The sequence below is a fragment of the Aspergillus sclerotioniger genome (genome assembly GCF_003184525.1).
Source record: "Aspergillus sclerotioniger CBS 115572 chromosome Unknown BO94scaffold_8, whole genome shotgun sequence".
Classification (NCBI taxonomy): Eukaryota; Fungi; Ascomycota; class Eurotiomycetes; order Eurotiales; family Aspergillaceae; genus Aspergillus; species Aspergillus sclerotioniger.
In genome coordinates, this window is record NW_020290998.1 from 344861 (window position 1) to 368037 (window position 23177).

Consider the following 23177-nt stretch of genomic DNA (forward strand, 5'->3'; position numbering starts at 1 on the left):
AACCTTTTCGTTCAACAACCCACTGATATCGGGACTGATATACTACTTTGATTCAAGTTTCCGTACGATACAATGCACCGTAATATATCATCTTCCAAAAATAATGACTATATCGAGTGGAAAGAAACCATGAGTACCGATTTTAAATCTTCGATAAGTTTCCTGACACCCCGAACAAGAATATCTTTTATAAGGCCAGTCTTGATCCCCCTGCTATCTAGGTTCTGGCCTGTGGGAAGTCTCCAGTCCAAGGCATTGCGAAGCGCCTTCATTCCACTAAGGCATTAACTTATGCAGCTTATGCAACTTGTGTGAATATGCAACTTATGCAACCTATGCAGCCAACCTATCCAATTTGTGACAGCCAATCAGAGAGAGAGAAGCATCAAGTCAACACCAGCCGGAGCAAAAAGTCCTCAAGATCCTCTCTCGACAATTCTCGGTAATGCTGATGCGTGCGGCGAAAGTCATCAACCTCACGTTGATCAGAGATGGAGGTTGATTTTCTCTGAAACCACTCATAATCGAAATACTCCTGAAATAGTAATCCCTCTAGTGTCTTCACTCTTGAAATGGCAACATATGTCAACCCGGGAGTGAAGTCAGGTTTTGCACCACTATCCTAAGCCACCCTTGAATCTTATTTATGATTTTTCCAGATTTCCATGGCTCGTCACTAGTATGACTGAGCAGCAGCACGTTGCATTGCGTAGTCATTTTGAGATACAGCCAGCCAGCCAGCCCATGTGATCCCACAACGGAAGTTGAAAGAGTTCATCATAAGAAGTGGATGATAGCACCCACCATAGATGGATTCACCGATGAGAGCAAGCATAAGTTCATAGCATGGGAATATTGCTTGTCACTCTTGTGGTTTGGACATGATGAACATGTTATGAGGGGAAACGAGGACATAATGAACCCTCGGAGGTATGTTTTATCTTTCATGTCGCAGATGCTTTCGACTATATGCCCAGCCAAGGAGCTTGCCGTTGTCGTGGTTTCCGAAAGCGAGCATGAGCTGTTCAAGCTTTGCACATTCCTTCTGGCTTTCAGAAGTGAAAGTTGGGTTTGGCAAAAGCACACGCGGGGTACGCTGGAAAGAAAAGCCGTTGCTCGAAGGATGTGTTGATCGGGAATACGTTGTAGTCGTAATAAGATGAGCAATAAAGGAAATAGCAGAGCTAATGCAGCCATCGACTCCAGCCAGATGCCACCACATGCAATGGTTTCCCCTTGATACCTATGTTCTTCACAGAAGAGGCGAATGAACGCCCTGCCCAAGCAATTTAAAGACATCCTGGAGGGGTCGACGAAGATGTGTAGCCAAACGCAAAGGTTAAATATCAAATATGCCTCGATAGCACATCTCTTTAAGTTGTATAGGTTTCCGAGACCAGGAATTTAACAAACAGCGATGATGGTTGCAATTCGGTCTTCTAGGTTGGTATTATTATTCGTCGTAATTCTGAATGGGTCAATAAATGAGTTGGCAGCCCAAACAAGACATGCTCTTCCCACATATCCGCTTGCCCTTGGCATCGTCTTGCTTTGGTCCACAGCGTGGCGTTGTTGAAATGCTGGTTGAAGCGATAACGCAGCGGACCTGTTCGTGTGCTCCAGGGTCAACCATCTATGGATATGGTAAGTCCTCATAGCGATGCAACGAGCATTGTAATAACCGCCTTCATGGAAGAAAACCTTGGAACAAGCGCCAAATCTAATTGACCCCGAAGTGTAGCCCATCATCACCGTCCTGAGAGCATACACAGCATGATAAGGGGAAAATGATCTCGTAAGCCAGATCATCAAGCGCAATCCACATGCTAGGACTGATTCTCGATCGGCAAGGGAAAAAGGCCCTCTACCGGTAGTCTTCACGGCTAGGTGGATATCCTTCTTCTGTTGCCCACTCAATGGCCTTCTCGGCATTGTCAGCATGGACTTGTTCCGTAGAAAGCTCAGGGGCTCTGAGATGACAGGATATCTGAGCAATAAAGGGAAAAGGACAACGGTTATGGCAGCCTTCCGTCTTGAATTGCTTCCGCAGAATGGGCTAAGGCTTTCTTGGTGCTTGCAACGTGCGCGGCATATACATCGGCAACCGGGGCAATCCTTGTAAGGATAGAGGGAAGGTCATCTTGGTCCCAAGGCCGTGTGAGTCTGCCCATTTTCATGCCCCCCCACTGTAATCCTTCCATCCATAGAGCTGGGCCCTTGATGCCGGAGAGGTGAGAAAGGGGGCCGACGCGGCACACTTGGTATCGAGCGGTATAGAAACTGGCTTTGGGAAATATTTCGTTCATCGGATTGACGATAGTCGAGGTAGAGTGAAGGTTAAATGCACTGATGGTTTTTGAGATCCACCACGCAAACCAGCCCACGGGTGGAGGCATCGAGTCTTACATCTTGGATCTTCCAAGCACCCGGATTAGAACCTTCTCACTACCACAATTATACAATAAGGTCAAGGGCATGGATCTGAAGAGGGTAATAGACGAGAAGGTTGCTGCATGTAAGGCTTAATCTCTTCCTCCTCGTCGCTGGGAGAAATGCCAATCAGCCCGTGAAACCTCTTTCGAGTCGTAGCAGACATCCGCAGGCACGAAATTAGTAGATAGGTAAATGGACGTGATGAGGGTTGTATCATTGAGTCCACATTGAATGATATATGAAAACCAGGAGGATTGAAACTCCGCGTGTGGTGCTCACTCTGCTGGCATAGTGTTTCCCGGAATACTATCGCGATGCCAACTTGAGTTGACGTGGCATGTCGGTTACTAGATATCAACCGATAGGTCTATAGTATACCCTTATGAATTATCATATAGGAGGCGCTTGCATGGGGACCACCTGCATTTCGCAGTGATCTGAGTATATAAGGGTATAGAAGAGTGTGATCTTGGTTGATGTGGATGGAAGAGACTGCTAGGGATGAGGGCCCTTTATAGCTGCTCATCTGCCAACAGGAGTATGGACATTGCAATCTTAACACCGTTACTCTCCTACATGTGGAGTCTCCGTAGGTGAGCTCCTGGCCATGTATTGCAATCCCCGATGTGGTCATCGCTATGTTTTTGGGGGTCTCCAAGTATAGTAGTAGACTGGCAGATAAGACCATGGGACGGCAATCACCCAATAAGCTTGGTTGTTAACTTGCCGGTATTCGACCCATCGAACAGCTTCATCCACACCTTCGGAATGTCCTCAAAGGTGGCCTCGATAACTGTCTCAGTCGCATCATCGACGACTATCTTGCCATTCTTCCAGGCCTGGATAAGCTCTTCCCGGGCTTCCTGGAAGTGATCCTTGTAGTCAAGATGAACCCGAGTACGGAAATGCGATTGATGACAACTTGCTGGGAAGGATGAGCGGGTGCCAGTTAAGTAGGTAGAAGGAGACATACGTAGAAGTTTTTCAATCCTACAGGATCTTCATCGCGGTTGTAATCGGCAATTGTGCCACTGTAACCATTATCAGGCAGATAGAGAAGAAGTAGAAAAGTAACACGTTCGAAGAACATACCAAGCAGCAATTCTTCCAAACCACTTCACTCGCAGGACCATCAGATCGAGAATATGACCACCAACGTTGTCTGTCACCACATTAACCTTACCCATCTACTATGTAGCAGAAGGTAAACAGTGCACTCACCAAAATAAACATCCACAAACCCCTCCGTTGCCTTCCACAACTCCTGATCAAACCCCTCTTTCTTATAATTCAAGCACACATCAGCCCCCAGACCCTCCACCCAGAGACATTTATCATCTGTTCCTGCGATTCCAATGACCTACACTGATTAGCCACATCTATTCCAGGTCCCAAAGCCAGGAAGAAAAGCTTACCTCTGCGGCCCCCAGCACCTTCTTAGCAATCTGGACCACCATCCCCCCCACAGCGCCAGCTGCACCACTAACCACGATCCTCTCCCCCTTCTTCAACTTCACTATTTCCTTCAGAGCATACAACGCCGTGATCCCCGGAAAGCCAAAGCTTCCCATATAGTGACTGATTCTCACACCGGGTGTTTTCTCAGGATCCAGAACCTCCACATCACTAATCCGGACAACCGCGTATTCACTCCAGGAGGTCGTGGCCCGGACAATGGCACCCGGGGCCAGAAGAGAGAGATTGCCGGATTCGAGCACGCGGGAGATTGTGTAGGTGCGGACCGGGGCGTGCAGGGTCATGGGAGGAACGTAGAGACGGGCTGGGTCAATGATCGCGGACATTTGGCCGCGTTGAGCGGGATCATTGGATATGTAAAGGGTCTGCACAAGGGCAGTGGTGGAGGTGAGAGGAGGGAGGGGATTGATGGCGGGGATAAATGTTGGTTCTGGTTGTGAGGCAGAGGCAGAGGCAGAGGGGGGAGGGAGGTTCTCGGGGAGGATCGGGGTGCTGGTGGGCTTGGAATTGAGGATCCATTGACGGGTTGTGGAGGGAATGGCCATTATGTGATGGTGGTACTTGTTTATATACTGAGAGAAAGAGAGAGTTCTCATGTGATAGTTGTACTGTGGACGATGTTGGTAGGATCTGTAAAAGGTGGTTTGTGTCTATTTATGTCGATGCTGCTCGGACATAGATACCCATCTGGGGAATACAGACGCCTGTCCGCTGCATTTTGATTTGTAAGATGGCGTAGTTCTTGACCGCCAACGTGCAGAGAATCTGGATTTGTAAGATGGATGGCGGGGAATCAGGCCATGTCGGACTTGAACCGATGTGCAACAGTATCAAATTTCATTTCGTTTGATTGTCCTTTAGCCTAATAGAGCCACTGATATGCGTATAACAGCTATGTAGGTAGTGCGTCATGCCGTACACCAAGGACTGTTTTGATCAGAGCTTTCCTGCGATGTTCTGTTACACCACTGCAGGCGTGCAGCACTATCCATTCAACTGATATAGCTGACCGGTCCACTTGGACGACGATAAGAAGTTAACTACCCGATCTTGGCATATCTTCAGACTGTCATAAAAGATGAAACTTTATATTCGTTTATTCTATCACATACTTCATACAGTGACCAGCACTAAACAACAACCTGGTGTCCAGCAGGCTTCTCCTCCTCCTCGCCGAAGATGTTGATATCCCACCGCGGCACGTTGGCCACGTAGGGGGTGTTGTACCGTCTGCGGTCCTTGCCCAGCTCGGACACCTTGGCAACCTCCTCAGGAGTAAGCTCAATCTCCTGGAAGTTGGCCTGGATACGAGATGCTGTCACAGACTTGGGAATGACGCTGTGGCCACCGACCTGAGACCAGGCCAGGATGACTTGGGCGGGGGTGACCTCGGTGCCGAGTCTCTTGGACGCCGACTCGGCGACCTCCTTGACCTCGGGGCGAGTGATCAGCAGAGGAACGTTGAAGCCGTTGTTACCGAAGGCCTAGTTCGTTAGTGTGAAAACAAAAGAACATAAGAGAGACCTTACCGAGTAGGCAGTGATGTGAATGCCAAGCTTTGCGCAGTATTCGATGAGCTCGTTGCTCTGCAGGACCGGGTGGCGCTCGATCTGGTTGACAGCGGGCACAATGCCAGTGGCCTTGATGATAGCCTCAAGCTACGCGGGTCAGCTTAGTTTTCTCAATCCGGCCAGCTAACTTACGTGGTGAACCATGTGGTTGGACACACCGACAGTGCGGGCCTTGCTCTTGGGGAGCTTGGTCATGGCCTTCCAGGTGTCGACGATAGAGACATTGTCGTTGATCTCGACATCACCGCCCTCAACGGAGCTGTTCGCGATGAGAGGGAAGTAGTTGGAGCCAGTCGTGAAGGCAACGGGCCAGTGAACCAGGTAGAGCTACGGAATTAGCAGAGTCGTTAATGGGATATCACAGCACGCACATCGAGGTAATCGAGCTCGAGCTCAGCAAGGCACTCGTCCAGGGACTGTTCAACAACGGCGGGGTCGTGCTGCGAGTTCCACAGCTTGGAGGTCTGATGCAGTCAGCATTGACAATAGATATAGATGAGGACAAAAGGAACATACGATGAAGATATCCTCACGCTTGAGGCCAGGAACATCCTTGTAGGCTCTCTTGATACCATCGGCAACCTCGCGCTGGTTCTGGTAGCTGTGGAAGTCAGCTTGTGTCCGTAGACATCGGTTGGGAACCTACATAGTAGCCAAATCCTATGTCATGTTAGTCACTGAGTATGGATGTTGATTAATGGAGAACTCACCAGGTGACGGTATCCGGCCTTCAAGGCCTCGTAGACGGCATCGCCGACCTGGCCGGGGGCAGACTGCCAGGTACCGAATCCCAGCTGGCTAATGGATGTCAGTGATGGAGTTTGCGCTGGCCTGGAAGAAGACATACGGGATCTGTGCACCGGAGTTGAGGGTAACCTTCTTGCCGAGAGACATTGTGAGAGAGCGTGCAGGTCAAGTTGAGCAGACACAGGATGAGAGTTGGAGGAAGGAGAGAGATGAAAGAGAGGAGGGCGAGCGCGTAGAAATAGGAGGGCTTCCAGACGGGCAAGGTCCTCCGGTGGGGGTCGCGACGCTTCCACCAGGTGAAAGGAGGAGGACCCAGGGCCGTGAGTGGCTGCGTCTGTTCTTCGATGGAGTTCTTGGGGATGCTCAACCGGCCTTACCCCGCCAGCTAGACCCCTCGGTGGGGCACGCGTGGGATGTTCTTAGAGTTCGTGATGCCAGACTGCCCGCCAGGCACGCCGTCCATTCGCCCAGACCAGCTTCAATGGCATCGCAGGCCACCATTGCGGTTGTCCCGATAGGAAGGTAGTCCAAGCATACGCTCTGATCGACTGCACCTCCCTGCAAAATGGTGTGCCTCATCGCGATATGCAGCTCGTCGTGGAGGGAGGCAATGATGTCAGGCGGCAGACATTCCTCCGACTGGGCCAAACATCCCAAACACGTTGCCCGAATGGGTAACCCTGCGGGTAATTTTCCACGAGTCAGAACGCGCACCTGCACTGACTAATCCACCCAATTAGCTTGACAGACACGTGATCTATGGAGGGATTTCTCGCGGCATCCAACACGAAGATTCCACAGGAAAACCTTTCCTGGTATGCAGCATGGTAAGAGCTCGCTTACAACCGCTTGTGGCTGCATGATCTGCGTTTCAGGTGGTATGCAACATCCCAAAATGTGACTGTCCGGCTTCCCGCACGGATAATTGCCCAGTTTAGCAGTCCAATCATCCGCTCGGCTTCCTCTCCGATCCCCGGCTAATTTTTATCCTTGCTTTGCTTCCAACTCAAATACTCCCTCGGTTGAATTGAAGTTCAACCGACAGTCACAGTCTGGCACTGACTACGGCATATCTTCGAGCGGAAGTTCATGTCCTGAGGTGTAGTCTTACACCTGACCAGATGAGCCCGGAGCAATGATTCGTCTTGGGTGAGGTGATCTAAGGGTTGGACTGCAAGTCCTCTTTTTGGCCACCGGGATGTGCTATAAGAGTGATCAATTCCTCGCGGGTGTCTCAATTACTATCTGGGCTCGAGTTACAGCACCACATATAATGTTGTATGCTGAAAATCAATCAAATTGCCACCGTGCGGCAACTATCCGGGACAATATCATTTGAAAACAGCCAAGCCAATCTGGTTCTCCTGGTCCACACACTCCACCAACAGAACATATGGGCCGAGCAGTGCCGCGGCTGGGCTTAATAAATGCTTAATATTGCGGCTTCAAATCTAATCTGGACGTGGCTGCTGTGAGTGACAGAGCACGGCCGTTACTACAAAGAGTTGTTTTTGATTATCCTGTTCGTGTGGGCGATTCAACACGCACATATACATAGACAAGTGTACACGATCAGGATATGGGAGGTGCTTCGTCCACCAAAGCGTGACTCTTGGGGATCAAATCCGGCGCTCATCTGACCCGACATGGATTGCGCAGGGGAATTTCCTAAGGGGCAGTTCCGAAGCCACATGGCTTCGTGAAGGTCACACAATGACCATCAGGCCTGATGGGGAGTGGTCGATGCCGTCGCGTTGTCAGCACTGAGCGGCCAGTGTTTATCTCGACCGCAGCCTGCGCCTTTCAACACACGTACGTCGCCTGGGGTCTGATCAACAAGTCTCATACTTCTTTCTCTGAGAGCATGCAGCTCGCTCCGCCGTAGTCATTCACTTCAGCGCGCCCACGAACTATCCCGTGGCCGCTTGCTTTGACCACAACTTCACCAGGTTAGCGCTGGTACAGACAGAGCGTTGTCGCTGCTTATTATGTGCAGGACATTTTGAGGACATTATTAGATTTCTCGGGGGTATACATTACGATCTGCTCGCTCTCATCCAATCGGCGCAAGGGGAAGATGAAAAGGTGAAAGCTAATTCGGCACCCCGCACATTTCAGGACTAAGTTCAGGCTTCCGTAGGCCCCTGCTGAGAGTACATGGAGCTGTTTTTCTCTCATGTCATGTCTGCGAAACTAACAGTAGTCTGATATGCATGTACAGGCACACTATACCACTACATGGTAGTATAGTCATGTTTTCTTTCTGGGTTCTCTGATAAACAAAGGAGCTTATCACTACGATTATTTGACACGATAGTCAAACTTTATTCATAAGTAAAATACGCAATCGTGGCCCGATGCTGCAAAGGCAATCTCGGCATACGATCAGGTGTCAAAGTCGTAATCTATTTTTGTCTCTCACTTATCAGCTATCGTGACGTCGCGGTACTGACTCCTGAACGACAAACTCCACTTGCCATCTCTCGACAGACGCGCGTACCGCATCATGATAAGACATCGGAGGATATTCAAGCAGCGGTGGCTGCACGAAAGATATACCCGCTTGCTAGAACGAGCCGATCCACCGATTCCGTACAGGTGCGTGGCATACACATGCTCTCTTGCCTACGTCTGCATGCGTTCGGATGGGCCCGACGCGGCGGAAATGACCCGTCGAGCTTCATTTGGTAATTCTCGTAGGGTGACGTACTCTCTTGACGAGTGGCTTCTTGGCTCTGCAACTAGGATCAGCCTGCCAGCTGGCCCTGACCAAAACGCCAGTTCCCCCGAATTATCTGGATTGTTGCGCCTTTCCTCGTCCTGTAGACCTGGTCCGCGACAGCCAATTCCTGCCACCATCTCAACGTTCGCGGTTGTTCCACCTCCAGATTGCTCTCCAGTCTCATCTGCAAGTAACGTGGCCTAGCTCCGAACAGGGAATGGTTGGGTGGCGCTAGGGATGGATCTGTAACTAGCGGGTCTTGGGCCGGGGGCTGGCCACCAATGACGGCGGCGTCACCTCCACCACCAGGCACATCCCGTCTCCACTGGGGTTACACCCCAACCGAGATCCTGACGATTAAATGGCCGTCGGGGGGCTAGGCTAGCCCAAGACGGCTAGGGGCGTCGCCAGCTGCCCCTTACGTGAGGCCATGGCGTCCAGGCGGGCCCCACCGGGAGGCCCTTTTGGCTTTTTGTCTGGCCGGCCATCTTCCCTTGGCCGCTCGGTCGCTGGCTGAGGCTCACGCACTTCCTTCCCTTGCTCTTTCCCTTCTCTTGTTCGGCTGCGCGCAAAATGGCGGATGACGCGACTTAAGCCTCGTCGTCGATTCATGCCTCCTTCGTGATACCCTCATTGTGTCTGCTGCCCCCTTTTTTCCACTCCCCTCCCTTCCCCCTCCTCCCTCCCTCCGGGTTTATATCCCCTCCCCTCGCTCCGTCGCCTCTCCACCCCCCGAGAGGCCATCCCGATGTCGAAGAGGCGGCTGTTTCGCTGGCCTGCCCGCCGCACCGCCGGCCTGGGATGTCTAGCACTACTGGTCACCTCGGTGGTCTCATGGTATCTCTATGGCGGACAGCCCGAAGAGCCCCAGCCAGGTATACTTCGCGTTGGTCCGTGTGCATCATGTCACCGTCATGCTGACCCAACTGCCCACCAGTCCCCCAAATCCAGCCCGACACCGACCACGAAATTGTGACTTCCCAACTGGCCGAAATCACCGCGACTTACAGTAACGCAACGAATGAAATTGGGCTCGTATTAGCGGCCACCGTCAGAGAAGACCTCACCTGGCTCCTCAATTACTGCAAGGACCAGTACGCTATCCAGCCACCCCAACCGCCCAATGCGCGATCATACTAACCGATTCTCACTCCAGCGGCACAATCCCCTTCATCTACACGACCGACGAACCCCCCGCCCCGCACCTCCTCGTCCCTCGTACGATCCGCGGCCGCGAAGCCGCCGCCTACCTCTCCTTCGTGGTCGACTTTTACTCTCAACTTCCCAAGTACACCATCTTTATCCACTCCAACCTCGATCAATGGCACAATGATCTCTTCGGCACGCACACCAGTCCGGCACTGAAGAACCTCCGACTTGAGGCTGTCGACGCGCAGGGGTACGTGAACCTGCGATGCGAGCACAACCCAGGATGTCCGACAAGCGTGCATCCCTGGAACCCGACACAGATCGACATTGAGAAAGACGACATTCGCGCATACTTCCCCCAGGTGTATCAGACGTTGCTGAATGTACCGCTGGATCAAGTGCCCGAGCATATCGGAAATGTGTGTTGCGGTCAGTTTGCGGTCAGTCGGGAGCGGATTCTGCAGCGCCCGCGCGAGGATTACGAGCGGATGTTGCGGTGGGCGGAAGAGACAGATCTGACGGACAGCTTTGGAGTTGGTTGGGTGTACGAGAAAATCTGGCATATCATTTTCGGAATGGACATGATATAGTAAGTGGTTTCTCACGTGGGACAGCGGGGAGTGTGCTAACAGAAATAGTTGTCCCCGGTACGAGCAATGCCGGTGTGATACATACGGATGGTGTGGACCGTTGGCGTCGGGCGAGACACTGCAGGCAGTGCGAGCGAAGTCATAATTTAATGGGATGATTGTTAATGCATGATGTATACTATCATGATTGGGGATATCAGGATGCATTATTGGTTTGGTTTGGTTTGATATGATTCTTGATCTAATTGTACAGTTAGATGTTCTTTAAATTCTTGGAACTATTGACGTCCGTTCAGGTATATACCATAAATCTAGTTTATTTCGCAGGGAGTATCATTCCATCATTCTTCCCGTCATGCAGGAGATCCGTTGCTACTCATGATTAATAGGCTGCTGATGCGTCCCTCGCACGGGTCCAGCATCCAACTCGAACGTTTCCCTCCGCATCGGACTCCCCGGCGCTTCGTGAACATCTCCACTATCCAATAATGGGACATCTGTCTCGGATGGTCGTCGGCGTGGAATTGGATGCAAGAACAGCGACCTCCCATCGGAATCAAGCGGGGGCGATGCAGACGAACGATCTCCGGGCATCAATGCAGCAGGAACAGGCGGCGAAGTCGACAACATGGACTCCCTATTTCTATCCTCATCCATTACCTCCACTGGCAGCGGCGGCGGTGACAACGGCTTCCGGGGAATATTACCGACCCCGATGGGATCACTATCCCTGTTCCTCCCGACCATAGTACTGGGTATCGGAAGTGGAAGTGGAAGTGGTTTCTCATATCCCATGACTTTCTCCTCATCCCGCACCACCCCAACAGCCGTATATCCATTCTGGGTATTATTCCGCCTGCGCTTGATTCTCTGCTTTCGAAATACCATCCACACGAGGAAGAGGATGAGTAGGACGACCACGATCACTGCAATGGCGATACCGGCTTTGGCGCCCGTGCTGAGTCCGCTGGATCCGTCTGTACAGGTGTATGAACCTTGGAAGACCCCGTTGTTGTTGCTGCGCTTATGGTTGTTGTTGTTATCATCGTCGTCATCATCGTCACCGTCACGCAAGGAATTCAAGCTGGAGCACCGGAATGAGCCCGCGTGGGAGTCAATGACCGTTTGGCCTTTGGCGTGTTTGAGGGAGGGGAATTTGATCCTTCATCAATCAGCCACCCCACAATTCAAAGAGTATCTATGACAGGAGAAATGGGACCATACTCATCAAACACGCCCTTCAAAATCAACGCCCCCTCGACCTTTTGCAAATCCTCAAACACCAAATCTCTTAGATCATCATTCCCTTCGATATCAATTTCCCCGCCGACAGTCTGCAGATCGGAGAGGGAGAGATTACTCAGTCTCTCATTATCAGCGATATAGATCTTTCCGTGCACGGTTTGTAGATCAGATGCGGAAAAGGATGTCAGGGATGAGACGTCTTGGATGGTGAGTCCGCCGTTGATGGTTTGGATGTTGGAGAGGGAGATGGATCCGGAAGCGGAGGTGGAGAGACTGAGGGTTCCGGAGATGGTGGAGCAGGAGGAGAGGGAGTTGGCGTCGGATTGGGTGGTTATTGTTATGGATGAGGAGCCTATTGTTTATCCAGTGGGTGTTAGGTTTGGCTAGAGTGTGGTGGGTGAGAAGAGGGAAGGAAAAGGGAGTAAGTAACTCACACGAAGAATTCGAGCTTGAATCACCCACCACCAAGACAGCCAGCGAAAAGAACAAAGAAAACGAGAATGGGAATAGGAATGAGAGTGGGGGTATCATATCACACAATCAACACTGCACCGTCCAGGTGCAGGATAAACACCAAACCAAGCAAAAAGAAAAGAAAGCAAACCTATAAGCCAAGGCTGTATATCCTCGTCAATCAATCAATCAATTAATCGTTATGACTCGCATGTACTCATTCATCCACCTCGTAAAAGTAATCATCAATAATGTCTGGTCGTGGGTAGTAGTAGTACTATCAATACACCCCCACGAGAAACATGCAGAAAGTAAATAGTAGTAATAGGTGTGTAGGTAGTGTGGGTGTAGTGTAGTGCAGGTAAGACGGGAAATATAAACTCGAAAAAGAAATTCCCGGGTGGTGGCGGAGCAGCTACTTGCCTCTATGTATTAAGTAGTAGCAGTAGCTGCTCCGGTCGATACTAGTAGTACTATGCATGTATGGGGAAAGAGATCGAGAGAAAGAGAGAGAGAAGAGGTGATGGATGGATGGGTCAGCACATGCTGCACCAAAACTAGGTACATGGACGGGACGGGATCAACTCGAGTTAATGATGGCCGGGATGTGATTTTCCCCTGGAATTGGGAAAGATATTATTAGTCCAGAGACATGATTGGACCAGGTAATCAGGCAGATAGATATCTGTAGGTAGGTAAGAGTATCTCCGAAGAGCTTGGACGGTTAGAGTATTCCGTACGGAGTACACAGGATCGGAACTATCCATCTTTCTTATTTGGTAAGAGTACCACAGGTATAATCAAGGCAGCGATACAGAGATATGCATCTCACGTATCTTTTCTAACTGAAAAAGCAATTCTCGCAAAGAATGAACCCATAGCAAGAATCCGAAAACCAAAGTCTGATACCGGAATGAAGAGAGTGAGACACTGACACCGCCCCGAAGGTGCCCCACCTAGCATTCAAGCACCACCAAGTGGACTGACTGACTTACCGACTCCATTTCCCATCCTGGTCGCTCACCATTACCTAGTTTTTAGTAGAAGCAAGTCTGCACAACAACTCTATCTCATCCCATCAGATAACCAGTCACTTCTCCTTAGAACCCTGATTTTCTCGATTCTTCTAATTATAGGCCTCAAGATGGCATCTCATTCAGGCACCAGAATTTTATCACGAAAAACCCTAGTTGGGAGGGAGGTGCTGATTGGGTGCGGGGGAAAGACCCCGCTTTTGGCCGCAGGCAGAGAGATTCAAGCAGGCCCGATCGGGTAGGGATGTCCGATGTGAAGTCGCTTCGGTGTTAGGGTTGTTGTTGCATGATGGAGTGATATCAAAGTTGTCTGTTGGTGGTCAGAACGGAGAGGATGTGGTGATTTGGCAAAATTGATTAGTGGGAGATGTTGTATGTTATGATCAACGTGCTCAGTAATATTCGGATAAAAGGAAGACTTGGATCATGTCTATCGTAACTCAACATGCATTCCCAAGTCTCGGACTGAACGTTTGAACTTAGAAGAAGATAGCATCAATTATTCCAGATCTTGTCCCAAAAGTCTATAACAAAATCACCGCCCTCATCGAGGAGCTCCTTGAAGCCCTCGTTCCCACCAAACTGCCCCAGATGCGACACAATATAGGCGATAACTAATTTCCTCAGAGGGTCTTGAGGGAGAGTCTTCTGGTATGCGAGTCGGATCCATTCTGTCACATTGCCGACATTGCTCTGACACACGTTAAACAGTGACAGGGTTCGGACCAATTTGTATAGAACCAGGTCCTTGAGCGGCGTGATATCGTACTTGTCAGCCAGAATATATAGCTCGGTATGACCGAGAAACACGGGGGAAAAGTTCTCCCCTGGTTCGTGGTTCCCCACCGGATTGTACTTGGGCATTGCCGAGGACCGCTCCAGCTTCGGTTTGAGTTCTGACTCAAAAACTGCGAGTATGTTGTGGAGATGTGCAGTCCGGATGTCTCTCTCATAGCATGGCAGTCTGTGGCCGTTGAAGACATCATAGGTTACAGGGTTTTGTCTCCTTGGATTTGGCCCTGACAGACTAAACATCCGAGTATCAGTTACATTCGCATTTACCATGTTCGACGTCTTTGGCGTGGCTATCGCAAGTTTCTCAGTCCCTACCGGTTCCGGTCGATCTTCCGTCGGTCTGGCCTGGCGGGTTATCCCCAAATAAGAGGTTGGCGGCGTGTAATCCCGTACGTAGGCGTATTCACACAGTCGAAAGAAGGTCTCCTCTTTGACATCGGACCAAACAGCCCGACGGTGGTTGGCCTCGACCATCTTGCCGTTGATGAGGTTATTGAGCGGGGTGGAAAGGTTGGCTAGTGGGCCCGAATGCACGGTGATCTCTTTTCCACGGGGACCGATCACGAAGATGTAGAGGTGGGATGTCATGTATCTAGGTAGACTGAGTTAGTTGGATTCGGAAAGGTCTGCTTCTGGGGAGGACTTGCTTGCTAAATTCCGTGGGCATTGTTGCGAGTCCAGCTGCCATGAGGATTGTAGATGGGAGTATGAACTGTCGGAGTGAGACAGGTAATATAATATCTAAGAGAGTATCAAGATGATTCGTAACTAGAGGTAAAAAAGGCCATACAATAAGACCATAAAGGAAAGGGTGGATGATCAGCCTGTCTACAGAGAGACAGAGGTGAAGTCCCAAACAGAGGTGAATTCTGGATGGTGATAGCTCCTTGAAGAGGGATGGTTGGCAGCCACGTCATGTTGGGTGCGGGGTCCTGTCGTTGAATTTGCCCTTGGGCCAAGTACAGATTACACTATATGCAGATGATGACTACATGACTACATGTGTGACAATCTCTCCGGTTCACATCTATATGGGCGCCTCTCTGGAAACGCCTCCACCATCTCGTCGTAATTCCGTACTCAGTGGAATCTTTTTAATATGCTCCTTGTAGTTGGAAAGATGCCTTTTCTGTCTTGGTCTGGACTGGGCTGTTGGGTCGGAGTTGTCTTCCGCGCGGGCTTGCTTGGTCTGGACTCCCGAAATGGCCGTGTGGGAATATTAAGGTTTTTATGGTGGTGAATGGAACAAAGAAAAGAAGGGTTGGATGAGTTAGGAGGGTAGATGGTGGGGAAAGACCTCTTATACTTGGGAAGGGTAAGGTGTTTGTTACTCGGTCATATTGGATTGTTTGTGGCATCTGCCTTCTTTTCATGCATCTCTTACTGACGTTCTAGTAGCTCTTATTTGCTATGATTTCGCGTTAGACCATCTCATCATCTAGACCTGTTTCCCAACATCATGAGATGGGTGTCTAAGTATCTGAATTAAGCTTGCACCCCCCTCCATCGATCCATCTTTGCCAGTTCTGTCCACTGAGTCTCGAGCTCTCGGATCATCCAGGTAGTCCGCCACCCAACCACTTTCTCTACCCGATGGAGGAACTTCAAGGATCCTTGTTGCTCAGATGGGTGACGCAGGCAATAGCCATCTATCTAGTCAGGACGGACTGATATGCCTAGCGAGAGTGGAGTTATCTCACATTGATGCAATAAATGGCAAGCCATGAAGTATGCATTCTCCACGGTTTCATTCGACGTTGAGAGCCCGATCACACTGACTAGATGGAATGCAATGGTTTTCTATATTGGGTTAAAATCGGATATCAGTGTATGAAAAGACGTACCTCTTCAATCCGCCTCAACCGTGCAAGCTCATAAGAACTACCTACACCCCAGTGTCGATGTGACGAGGTAAGGAGGATCCGTGAGGCGTGATAATATTGTAAACCAACCACTGACTCTCAGTCAGGACTGTTCAATGTGAATGCTATGTACATACCTGCTGGTGGGGACATAATCCACATTTCCGGAAAGGGTCGATTTTCGTCCGCACTCGGATCCTTGTATTGCAAGGGCTGCCAGCTAATCGGGCGCACGCGATGCCATTCTTCCACGCTGTCGGACAGATGCTGCCACTCGCTATCATCAACTGCGCTGCAAGGTGATCCCCAGCAGGACTGGATAATCTTTGCACAAAGGAAGATGATGACATTGGCATATGAAGCATCATCACGGCGCCGAAATACAGACGACAGCTCATAATTTGCTAGGTTGAGCTGCATTGGCTCGTGTTGCACCAGAGAAGCATAGATAGCCTGGCGGAGGAATTGCCAGCTTACCGCTTCGGCGAGACCCCCCGAAGAGGCAGACTTGGACATGGTGTTGAGCAGTCGGTTTGACCCGACCCAGTGACATTTCTCATCTGTTGCACGTTCGAGCTCTTCGTATATCCGAAGGGTGACCACTGTAATGAGGAGGTTGTCGTCATATGTGTCTTCTGGTAGAGCTAGTGCAGCGATGAGCAGCTCGAGGCACTGGCCGTGGTATTCGGAGGCTTCCCAGTCACTGGAGTCGGCCATAATTGCGTCGTGTCGTGCTGCAAGGCAAAGGACTGCCTTAAGGACCATAGGAACCTGCAGGGCGCGGCGGGGGACCTCGGTACTGAAATGGGACCGAAGATCGCATATGTCGGCCTGAAAGTATAGAAAATTAGCTCTGTGTTGTCCATGGCCGTATAGTTACTCACCCATGGTGCGATTTTCTGGATGAACAGTCGTAGTAGATGTGCTTCCCGAGAGCTCATCGGCGGTGAGCTGCTCGGACGGGGGCTCACCGAGCTGAGCGGTGAGGTTGAGCCCGTCCACGTGCTCACAGACGCCAGAGGCGACACAACATGAGCAACCGGAGGAGAAAGACCTGAAGACGATGGAGCGAGCGAATGATCCTCAAAGACAGGGGTCTGTACTGGGGGACTTGACGCCCCGACATGGGGAGGGCGGATGCCCTCATCTTGGGAAAATATGACTTCTGGGAAGGGCAAGTGGGCAAGTATGGAAATATTATCCGGAATATCGATCGCGGCTTCGTCGGAAGTCAGTTGGTTCTCGTCTGGGTTATCCGGCAAAGCATCGGTGCTGTTGTCCGCTTCCGAGTCGTCGGACGATTCTTGGACGAAGGTTACTAGCCACCAGGATTAGCAATGCCAAGGAACCGACAAAAGAAGAGCAAAGAACGAATAGAACCGTACATGACTGAGGCAGATCCACCCATGTTTGGCGCGGATCCCAAGCTAGCTCGAACTTGGAGGCTATGCCATTACTCTTCTGGAACACATGACGAACGGCTTTGAACCGAAAGGGCGGATCCAGGCGACAAACCCGTCCAAGACGAGTGCAGGCATTACAAGCCGAGGCGCCAGCGCGAGTAGTGCACCGAATATGACGAAGGCGACAACGCTCACATCCTCGTCCGATTCTCATGGCAGGCCGCGGGGCAGAGGGCCCTGAGCGTTCAGCGCTGCGGGGAAGGAACGACAAACGGACAGGGACATGGGCGAGCTAAGGGGATTCATCCAGCCTACTGGACCGGAGAGCGAGATGGATGTGACGGTGGCCTGATGGGGTGAGGATACGACAGAGGAGAGGAGGACGGGTTGGCTGCGAGGTGAAATGGCAGCTCGTCGGTTATTGATCGCTGCCATGCGGAGGCGCCTGGGGCCGGCAATTGCCCCTCCAGGCCTAGTGCGTCTTTCCCCGCATTTGTGGAGATTTCAATCCAGATTGGTCGATTCTTCATGTCATAGATTTCAAAAAATGTCCATTATATTAAACAGCATCCATGATCAAACACAGCCAAACGACGATGCATCGTTGGGATCCCCACCCACATATGTAAAGATCTCCGGGTACAGACAAAGCTGTGCCGTCCGAGTCGAGCTACTGTTCGAGCCCGCAACAGCCGTCGCAATTGCTCCAAGGGTATCAGGCACTGTGCCATTCTCAACCCACGCCCTCAGTGTTTTAAACACAGTATCACTAGGATCAAATCCCGGGCCTCCACCGCAGTGAGCTACCCCTGGCGCCAAATAGAACCGGTAATAGTCCGCAACATCCGGATCCCGATCCATGACCCGAGAGTAATAATCCACCGTCCCGTTGGTCGGGATCAATTCATCCTGCATTCCATGCCAAGAAATCATCTTTCCTCCGGCAACCATAAAACTGGTCAAGTCAGTGTTGTGTGTCCCGATGATGGAAGCATATTGATCGACGGATTCACGGAAGAGGTTGTCAAAGTCTTGTCGCGTCAGACCTTGAACGCTGAAGGAGGAGTTTCTGGCCAGGAATACCCTGGCCCAGTCTGCGCTGATACTAAAAGGGATTACCGTACAGTTGTGGAGAGATGTGCAGGTAGTAGTAAGTAGAGACGTCAGATCGGCATCGTAGTTGAGACCGTACCACTCGAACTGGTCCTCGAGAGAGATGGGGCCTTCCCACATGCCTCTGACGAGGTCGGCCATCCTGTCTGTGATAGTAATCTGCCCGTAGGGATTATTGCAGTTTACTGTTTGGCCGACGATGGAAGATGCTTTGAAATGGCACTGGCCTGGGAGCGAGATGATTCCGTCTTTCACGCCATCCAGAAGATCGCAAGCTTGGATTGCGGCGTCTGTGAAAGCATTGAGAACACACGCAGGTGGCTGTGTATCTGTGAAGAATGGTCAATTTAGTAGCTTCGAATGCCAGTAGGGCCCGGGAGAATTGACTCACCTAGAAATTGCGCCAGAAAGGCGGGCCAGTACTCGGCCAGTTGAAACCTATCCCAATTGATGGCCGGTGAACCCGCCACGATACCATCAAAATAGGTCGGAAATCTCTGGGCCATCATATGGCCCTGTCGACCGCCCGTGGAGCACCCGTTCCAGTACGAGTACTTGGGCGATGATTTGAAATAAATTTCGGTGGCCATCTTCCCGAGCGTAGCCGCCTCCCCTAAGGCTACGCTAGAAAAGTCCCAGAGAGCAGGCCAATTGGTATTGCCCTCGCTCACAAACCCCCAGTCTGCCGTCGAGGTAGTGCTGTTATGTCCCCCGTCAGTGGAGGAAGACGAGTATCCGGAGGCGACGGGAGAAATAATCTCGTCGAGACCACCGGCCGTCCATCCACCTCCACCGTCCATTAGGAAGCGGGTGTTCCAGTTGCTGACGTCAAGAGGAAGTCCGATATACGTATTGACAACGTCGTTCTGGCCGGGGTGTGTGTAAGTCAATGATACAAAGCAGATATCCACTGTCAACGGTATTCGCCCTGTCGGTGCTGATGTGACCCCATCGGATGCTGAATCGTCGGTCAGGTAGTTGCGCACAGCTGTGACATTAAGCGAGAGTATGTTGATGTTATTCAGTTCGAGGGACCTGAATGTGTCTGCGATGCAGGGCTTTGATGCTGATACAAGCCCCAGGCGGGCTGATGTTATCAGGAGAGCCCAGGCTATGGATAGAATGGCCATATTGAGTGAGAAAGGACGTCTGTACTGTTTGAAATTTCCGATTTGTTAGAAGGCAATCCAACAACCAAGATTGGATATGCCATGGTCAGTCATCTTATATGAAACCGACATCACCCCCAATACGATTCTTGAACGACTCGAAATATGCCTAAACAGGGCGATCTCATTTCGGGAAATGATAACGGCAGTCTACGCCTGATGTGCGTGACCCAGGTGACCAGAGATGAGCCAGGCTAGGCAGAAGAATAATTAATAATATTCGGAGACCAATGGACGTTTCCTCTACCAACATCTCTTACAAAACATGAAGCTAAGGTGAGATGCCGCGAGGGGAGATTCGGTCCAATGGAACACCATGGCAGAGGCAAAACATGGATGAAGACCCTCAGATCGCGGTATATTTGTCAGCTGATACACAGTTTAAGACGCCCTAAGTGCCGGGTGAAGAATTCGGCAATAAGTAGCGTGGTTCATGTGCTCGCCAAAGGTGACTTAAGAAGTTTGGGGGCCACCCGAGGCATGCATAGGGGTGATCCCCGCATCCTCGCTGAAGGGGGCTGCGGGGAGCAAAGCGGGGAGCACCACTAAAGGGGAAACCGCTTGGTATGATTGAAGACGCTTACTTGACGCCATGTATCTTCCAGAATGACCTGACGAATGAGGATGCAGCACCTATCACTCTACCACAGGCACCAAATGGCTTTCATGAAATCAAGGGAATAATGATAAATCTCTCTATAATCCCAGGCAAAGAGGACAGATCATCGCCACCTGATTATGTACATTAGTTGATCATACTCTACATGCCGGTTAGGCCAATTCATAACGGATGGTCTTGGCCTCCTTCAATTCCTGAGGCGGCAATTCCTGGGGCGGGGGCTGCATCCCGGTGTCGGTGTCCATCTCCGCAAAAGTGTAAGAGGCTGCGCCTTGGGGAAGCTCTGCAATCTCGTTTGGCTCCACCTCTGCTGCTTGATAATTGCCCTTGGAGTCGCTGGCTGTGTGCTCCTCCGGCATCGCTCCCCCAGCTCCGCCAGCAGCTACTTTTCTCTTCTTGCGAACGGCGAAAAAGGCAGCAGCAGCAATCAAGGCAACGCCGGCAACCGAGCCGACCACGATGCCGGCAATGTCGCCGCCAGAGAGCCCGCTTGAGCTTCCCCCTCGCCCAGTGTCATTCCCCGTGCCACTACTCGTCCCATTGGTACTTGACCCGCTGGTACTCGCGCTCACGGAGTTCTGCGCCATCATTAGATTCGCGGTGAAAGCATTCACAGCACTCATCGAACTGAAAAAGTTGGGATTCTGATCATAAGTCGAATCAGTCCAGTCAGAACCACAGACGGTGCCATTGCTCGTGCCGCTACATTGCTTCGCCACCGCCTTGGCAGTGCTCCGGAGGAGCGGTTCGATTCTATCGATGGTGTCTGGCAGGAAACGCGTCGTCACCGCAAGGCATGATGCGAGAAGCCCCTTCAACGCATATTCATCATCATCCCAAACTATGTCGCCCTCCCATCCCAAGTCGGGATTAAGATTGATCGCCCGTTCAACTATCACCCCGTCATCGACAAACATACTCAGAGTGGTATTTAGCAACCCTTCTGCCCTTGTTTTCCAAATCGCTGCGCTAGTCTATGAGTGTTCATGGTTAACTAGATCCCTCGCGCTCTACATCGTGAAGGTTTAGAACTCACCACATTGTACATATATGCTGCGCCGCTCAAGTACAAGCCATATGGATAGGTGTACTCGACCCTAGTGCCGTAATACGACGAGCAATTGCCACTGGCGGTCGTGTTTTCAACCATGAAATTGATGGTCCAGTTGCTCTCAACTACCATGTCACTACTCACACTCCAATCCCAGACTGTTGATGCATCGCTTGCATATCCAGCTTGATTGTCGCCAGTGGTGAGGTACGCCAAGCGCGAGGCCAGCTGAAAGTACTCCCCGTTACTGACGGCGTCCTTCCGTGATGAATTGGAAGCACTCAGATCATCATTATTGCTCTCGAGGCCGCCGCCGCATACATTTGAAAAGCCCCACGTACTTGACAAGGTTCCCTCGGCCTGCTCTGCGTATGTCAGCCAAGATTTCTTGGAAGAATCAGCTGGAAAGTCCATCTCAGCTGCCGTCACAGCGGCCAGTGCCCAGGCAGCATGGTTCATATTCGTATCGTTGTTGGATTCCTCCCATGATGTAGCGAGTTCCAGATCCACTTTACTGTACATGCGCTTGGTGATGAGGTCATTGTAGGTGTTATTTCCAGTTATGTTCCAGAACGGGATCAATGTCGAGTAGAGCCAGGCCTCAACGGTCGATGAGTTGAAGATCCACTGATTATCGTCACCGTACACAGGATTTACGTCACCACTTATGGACGAGTTTGAGAGTGTGTTGTAAACCGTGACTGTTGCGGCATCTTTGATTGATTCTAGGGCGGGCAAAGGCATAGTGGTTAGCTTATTCACGCCATCCCCCGTGGCGCCGGAACTCACGAGTGTTGTTGATGTTCAGCTCCAGCGCAGACACTCTGGTGGGTGACCCTAACAGCAGGCCTGCCAAAACCCCACGCCACCCCAAAAACAACATGGCTCCCAGAGCGAGGTGATGTATGGGGCGAAGAAACAATAAAGAAAGGAATCCACAAAAAGGCCAAGCGCGCGCGTCCGCCTTATGAGCGAACCGAGGGATTTATGTGCCACGGCGAACCGACTTCTCGGCAACTAACTAGCAATACAGGGTCTGGTCAGTTGTGAGCCAGGAAGCTTCCATTGGCGGGATAGGCTAGGGCGCAGCGACGAGACCGTGGACACCACAACATCCAACGCGATTTAGCCGGCCCACCCGAGTGCTACCCATGTCTTTTAGACTCGGTCCCAACGACTTCTGTATGGCTGGCTCGTTTGTGACCGAAGAGCCCCGTTGATTAGTTTAGCCCGATGGGGATCGGACAGGGATCGGGGGACAATGAATCGCTCTAAGGCAGTCAACGGTGTGGCTGGCCGATCTGCATCGCATGAAGCCGACCATTTCCCTTGACAAATTGCCTCTGCTAACAGGTCCATGGCCACTATACACCATTCATCATTTCTTGAGTCGAGTGAATGAATGCGCCTGTCTGACAAGGAGGGAAGGGAGGTGATAATTGGGAGGACGGAGCTATCCGCCTCCGAGTCCGAGGGGTTAATTTCCCACCCCTGCTAGAGCCTGGAGTTCCCCCCACAACGGCCCCCGAACCCGGGGTTCTACGCGAATTCAGTGGTGAACCTAAATGAAACTAACGCTACCCTAACGCCTAAACCCGGTCAAGCCTTGACATCGTCCCAAAGTTTCGACCAGCGAGGATCTCTATCCTTGACCTAATTTAGGCCACGGTCCTGATTCGGTGAGATCGGGACTCAGCTATGACCCACCGAACCAGCCGCACGTATGTGTTGTTTTTTGTTCTCTT

General features: G+C 51.1%; 10 protein-coding genes across 10 annotated transcripts; 1 reads left to right on the forward strand and 9 right to left on the reverse strand.

Annotated features, from left to right (window-relative positions):
* Positions 1–1268: 1268 nt before the first annotated feature.
* On the reverse strand, positions 1269–2204 carry BO94DRAFT_379535 (uncharacterized protein). The gene has a single exon (XM_025607251.1). The coding sequence runs from the start codon at positions 1939–1941 to the stop codon at positions 1405–1407; it is 537 nt and encodes a 178-aa protein (XP_025469504.1). The 5' UTR covers positions 1942–2204; the 3' UTR covers positions 1269–1404.
* On the reverse strand, positions 2016–2396 carry BO94DRAFT_544496 (uncharacterized protein; the record flags this gene model as incomplete). The annotated part of the gene is made up of 1 exon (XM_025613178.1): positions 2016–2396. One exon carries the CDS (start codon positions 2394–2396, stop codon positions 2016–2018), a length of 381 nt encoding a protein of 126 aa, XP_025469505.1.
* Positions 2397–3131: 735 nt separating this feature from the next.
* Positions 3132–4454, reverse strand: BO94DRAFT_461904 (MDR family NADP-dependent oxidoreductase; the record flags this gene model as incomplete). Its single annotated transcript, XM_025607954.1, has 4 exons — positions 3132–3354; positions 3526–3595; positions 3655–3793; positions 3849–4454. 4 exons carry the CDS (start codon positions 4452–4454, stop codon positions 3132–3134), a joined length of 1038 nt encoding a protein of 345 aa, XP_025469506.1.
* A 210-nt stretch (positions 4455–4664) lies between these two features.
* Positions 4665–6423, reverse strand: akr1 (putative aldehyde reductase (AKR1)). Its single transcript, XM_025611293.1, has 8 exons — positions 6328–6423; positions 6191–6278; positions 6127–6140; positions 5997–6081; positions 5852–5944; positions 5613–5807; positions 5439–5567; positions 4665–5393 (listed from the first exon to the last, which is right to left on the reverse strand). Exons 1-8 carry the CDS (start codon positions 6372–6374, stop codon positions 5040–5042), a joined length of 1005 nt encoding a protein of 334 aa, XP_025469507.1. The 5' UTR covers positions 6375–6423; the 3' UTR covers positions 4665–5039.
* A 3048-nt stretch (positions 6424–9471) lies between these two features.
* On the forward strand, positions 9472–11114 carry BO94DRAFT_533237 (DUF3431 domain-containing protein). The gene is made up of 4 exons (XM_025611294.1): positions 9472–9824; positions 9887–10043; positions 10106–10687; positions 10737–11114. The coding sequence occupies exons 1-4, from the start codon at positions 9698–9700 to the stop codon at positions 10831–10833; spliced, it is 963 nt and encodes a 320-aa protein (XP_025469508.1). The 5' UTR covers positions 9472–9697; the 3' UTR covers positions 10834–11114.
* BO94DRAFT_461318 (putative GPI-anchored cell wall protein Pst1) lies at positions 11061–12283 on the reverse strand (the record flags this gene model as incomplete). Its single annotated transcript, XM_025607922.1, has 2 exons — positions 11061–11850; positions 11913–12283. Coding segments are annotated over 2 exons (1161 nt in total), but the record flags the coding sequence as incomplete, so codon positions are not given.
* Positions 12284–13915: 1632 nt separating this feature from the next.
* Positions 13916–15014, reverse strand: BO94DRAFT_617188 (uncharacterized protein; the record flags this gene model as incomplete). The annotated part of the gene is made up of 2 exons (XM_025616823.1): positions 13916–14807; positions 14863–15014. Coding segments are annotated over 2 exons (1044 nt in total), but the record flags the coding sequence as incomplete, so codon positions are not given.
* A 563-nt stretch (positions 15015–15577) lies between these two features.
* BO94DRAFT_533239 (uncharacterized protein) lies at positions 15578–17859 on the reverse strand. The gene is made up of 6 exons (XM_025611295.1): positions 17463–17859; positions 16962–17395; positions 16215–16908; positions 16060–16169; positions 15916–16015; positions 15578–15864 (listed from the first exon to the last, which is right to left on the reverse strand). The coding sequence occupies exons 1-6, from the start codon at positions 17692–17694 to the stop codon at positions 15701–15703; spliced, it is 1734 nt and encodes a 577-aa protein (XP_025469511.1). The 5' UTR covers positions 17695–17859; the 3' UTR covers positions 15578–15700.
* Positions 17860–18035: 176 nt separating this feature from the next.
* Positions 18036–19937, reverse strand: BO94DRAFT_617195 (tannase and feruloyl esterase). Its single transcript, XM_025616824.1, has 2 exons — positions 18985–19937; positions 18036–18922 (listed from the first exon to the last, which is right to left on the reverse strand). The coding sequence occupies exons 1-2, from the start codon at positions 19721–19723 to the stop codon at positions 18057–18059; spliced, it is 1605 nt and encodes a 534-aa protein (XP_025469512.1). The 5' UTR covers positions 19724–19937; the 3' UTR covers positions 18036–18056.
* Positions 19938–20422: 485 nt separating this feature from the next.
* BO94DRAFT_379742 (glycoside hydrolase family 76 protein) lies at positions 20423–22393 on the reverse strand. Its single transcript, XM_025607252.1, has 3 exons — positions 22222–22393; positions 21418–22157; positions 20423–21355 (listed from the first exon to the last, which is right to left on the reverse strand). Exons 1-3 carry the CDS (start codon positions 22313–22315, stop codon positions 20534–20536), a joined length of 1656 nt encoding a protein of 551 aa, XP_025469513.1. The 5' UTR covers positions 22316–22393; the 3' UTR covers positions 20423–20533.
* Between the last annotated feature and the right edge of the window lie 784 nt (positions 22394–23177).

Excerpts from the sequence above, each read along its gene's own strand:
- BO94DRAFT_379535 (XM_025607251.1), bottom strand. The coding sequence starts at position 1,941 with ATGCTGACAATGCCGAGAAGGCCATTGAGTGGGCAACAGAAGAAGGAT.
- BO94DRAFT_533237 (XM_025611294.1), top strand. The coding sequence starts at position 9,698 with ATGTCGAAGAGGCGGCTGTTTCGCTGGCCTGCCCGCCGCACCGCCGGC. Across the intron at positions 9,825-9,886 it reads GCCCGAAGAGCCCCAGCCAG|TCCCCCAAATCCAGCCCGAC; the intron begins GTATACTTCGCG and ends ACTGCCCACCAG. Across the intron at positions 10,044-10,105 it reads CTCAATTACTGCAAGGACCA|CGGCACAATCCCCTTCATCT; the intron begins GTACGCTATCCA and ends TTCTCACTCCAG.
- akr1 (XM_025611293.1), bottom strand. The coding sequence starts at position 6,374 with ATGTCTCTCGGCAAGAAGGTTACCCTCAACTCCGGTGCACAGATCCC. Across the intron at positions 6,279-6,327 it reads AACTCCGGTGCACAGATCCC|CCAGCTGGGATTCGGTACCT; the intron begins GTATGTCTTCTT and ends GACATCCATTAG. Across the intron at positions 5,394-5,438 it reads TTCACATCACTGCCTACTCG|GCCTTCGGTAACAACGGCTT; the intron begins GTAAGGTCTCTC and ends CTAACGAACTAG.
- BO94DRAFT_617195 (XM_025616824.1), bottom strand. The coding sequence starts at position 19,723 with ATGGCCATTCTATCCATAGCCTGGGCTCTCCTGATAACATCAGCCCGC. Across the intron at positions 18,923-18,984 it reads CTTTCTGGCGCAATTTCTAG|ATACACAGCCACCTGCGTGT; the intron begins GTGAGTCAATTC and ends CATTCTTCACAG.
- BO94DRAFT_533239 (XM_025611295.1), bottom strand. The coding sequence starts at position 17,694 with ATGAGAATCGGACGAGGATGTGAGCGTTGTCGCCTTCGTCATATTCGG. Across the intron at positions 17,396-17,462 it reads GGTGGATCTGCCTCAGTCAT|TAACCTTCGTCCAAGAATCG; the intron begins GTACGGTTCTAT and ends CCTGGTGGCTAG. Across the intron at positions 16,909-16,961 it reads TCCAGAAAATCGCACCATGG|GCCGACATATGCGATCTTCG; the intron begins GTGAGTAACTAT and ends CTATACTTTCAG.
- BO94DRAFT_379742 (XM_025607252.1), bottom strand. The coding sequence starts at position 22,315 with ATGTTGTTTTTGGGGTGGCGTGGGGTTTTGGCAGGCCTGCTGTTAGGG. Across the intron at positions 22,158-22,221 it reads GCTGAACATCAACAACACTC|AATCAATCAAAGATGCCGCA; the intron begins GTGAGTTCCGGC and ends TGCCCGCCCTAG. Across the intron at positions 21,356-21,417 it reads CAGCATATATGTACAATGTG|ACTAGCGCAGCGATTTGGAA; the intron begins GTGAGTTCTAAA and ends GAACACTCATAG.